Genomic DNA, 2,268 nt, shown 5'->3' on the forward strand with positions numbered 1-2,268 from the left:
CCAGCGCCAGTCTGAGAGAATCAGTCCTGCAGTACCCGCTCCCTGTTGTCTCCCGCCGGGGAGCTCCAGGCACACCCAGCTCCAGTGGACACCGCCAGACCCAGGCGTTATCCCTGGATGTCCACAAAGCCCCAGGAGCCCACCCTTCGGCTGGGAGCTAATTCATAAACAGGGCTTTTACAATGGGCTGTAATGTGTGCTTCCGTGCTCTCGCTTCTCTCCTCCTCGCTACGTGTGTAACATAAGCCACGCATTTACATCGGTTGCCACTCTCCCTCCAGCACAGGGTGAAGACCACTTCCCCAGCCCACACATACGCCAATAGCGGTACTGAGAAACACACATTTAAAAGCGAATCACTGGCCCCTCTTTTCTTTCCCTCTCCCTTAGGAACGTCTGATTCCAGAAGTTGGTTGCGGCGGTGTCTCTTCTGCCATCAGACATGTCACTGAGTTGCTGTTCAGTTTCACCACATCAGACTTAGGCTGGATTTTTTCCATTCAGAGACTTGTTTATTTTTAGCCTTACCATAAACCCTAAAAAAACCCCAACCAACAACAACAACAACAACAAAAAAAAGCTCCAAAATAAAACCCACCCCGCCAACAACAAACAAACCAGGGAAAAATCGCAGTCCCAAACCAATCAGCCACCAACTAGACCCCTCTTCACCCAGCCCAGTGAGATGTGGTTGCTCACAGACATTACGAAATGCTCTGAACTCTGCTCAAGATGACTGGAATCATTAGATTCACTGTATGAGGCATTTTGGACCTAACAGGGTTGCTTCCCTTTCTCTCTTCCCCCCCTCCTAAAGTGAACTGATAATTGCATTCAAAGTGCTTTGCAGTCACCCCCTCCCCGCACCGCTCCTCTCTCCCAGTCTTGTCTTTGCAAATAAGCCTTTTGCAAAGAGAGCAATTACTTCACTCTGTGGTTACAGCCGGAGCACAGCAATAATACAGCATTTTGGCATTGCTTTCCCAGGCAGTACAAACAAGCTGAAGACAGGCAGACCACACAGTTGGGTCTCTTGGTGTTTTTGGAACACACACGTTATTCCAGTTTGAGGGGGGAAGTGAATTTTTTTTAGGGGGGGGGGAATGTGGGGAAGAGGAAGGGAGAAGGGAACGGAACAGAGAATGTTTTGCCTGTCTTCTTGCCTCTGTGCCCTGAGTAACTGAGCCCACTGCTCTCGATCCGTGGTGAAAGGAATGAAGTGAGAAAATGGTGGAATGTGGAGGGATTTATTTGGGGGGGGGAGAAACATGGGGTGGTGGGAGAGGAAAGGAGGGGGTGGTGGAGATCCAGAATCAAATACCTTCCAGGCAGCAGGTTCTCCATAATCCAGAATGGGTCATGACTTCCTCGTTCTTTTTGCTGGTTTCGTTCTCACTGACAGTTTTAGTCTTGCAAACCCCTCTGGAGTAAAGCCAGTAGTCGGTCCCCACAGCTATGGTCATCAGGCTGAAGGCAGCGAAAGCACCAACGGTGGTTAAAAGCATCTGAACACCTCTGTCAAAGAGCCCCATAATTCTTCATTATACAAATACCCAACCGCCTTCTGATTCTTGGGGTGTGTGTGTTTAATAAAATAAATGAATAATAATTCCGACTAATAATATAATGGGTATATATAGAGATAGATATCAAAAAAGGGAGGTAAGAAAGCCCACGGAAAAGAGTGTAAATTAGAAAGACCACACGGAAAGAGGCTTGCCTTTTAAATCGGAAACGTTCTGGTTGAAATATAAAAAAAGGAAAAAGGAAAAAAAAAAAAAAAAAAAGAGATAAAAGAACCAAGAAAAACCAAACAAATAAAGAGAGAACCCCCCCCAAAATGAGACGCCTTAATCCCTTTTTCTAAAATTCTGGTCTCCAGTTTCCATATGTAATGGCTAATTTGGAGATGGCTTCCACAGTGAACAGGGGAGCAGCAGCAGCATCCTCAACACAATCTCTCATTATCTGGACCTAGACAGTTAGAGACTGTAAGAGCAGAGATGCAACCTTCAGTCTTCTTGCTTAGCTCTGCAGCCTGCGCCATGAAAATCCTTTTCCTTCCCAGTTATCTTCCTTGGGGTTTTATTTATTATTTTTTTTTCCCGGCAGCGGCAGTCGCTCCAATCCTCTCTCACTTTTGCTTGCTTGCTTCTCCTTTCCTTTCGCTCGCTCCTACCACCAAGCCAGGCTGCCCAGTATACTGTAAGCCCTTGATTTCAGCTGAACAGGTGCCGAGGTCTTGCCTCCCATGGCTTTTCCGCACAG

General features: G+C 47.0%; 1 protein-coding gene across 1 annotated transcript in view; it reads right to left on the minus strand.

Annotated features, from left to right (window-relative positions):
- LOC104411483 (voltage-dependent calcium channel gamma-2 subunit) overlaps positions 1–1,532 on the minus strand; it is a gene marked incomplete at its 3' end in the record, with an annotated part of 49,776 nt that extends 48,244 nt beyond the window's left edge. Inside the window, exon 1 of the mRNA XM_010021907.1 lies at positions 1,322–1,532. Within this exon, the coding sequence (XP_010020209.1) occupies positions 1,322–1,532 (211 nt within the window). The remainder of the gene's footprint in view (positions 1–1,321) is intronic.
- Positions 1,533–2,268: the final 736 nt, after the last annotated feature.

Source organism: Nestor notabilis, unplaced genomic scaffold (assembly GCF_000696875.1).
Source record: "Nestor notabilis isolate BGI_N333 unplaced genomic scaffold, ASM69687v1 scaffold16149, whole genome shotgun sequence".
Taxonomy (NCBI): domain Eukaryota; kingdom Metazoa; phylum Chordata; class Aves; order Psittaciformes; family Psittacidae; genus Nestor; species Nestor notabilis.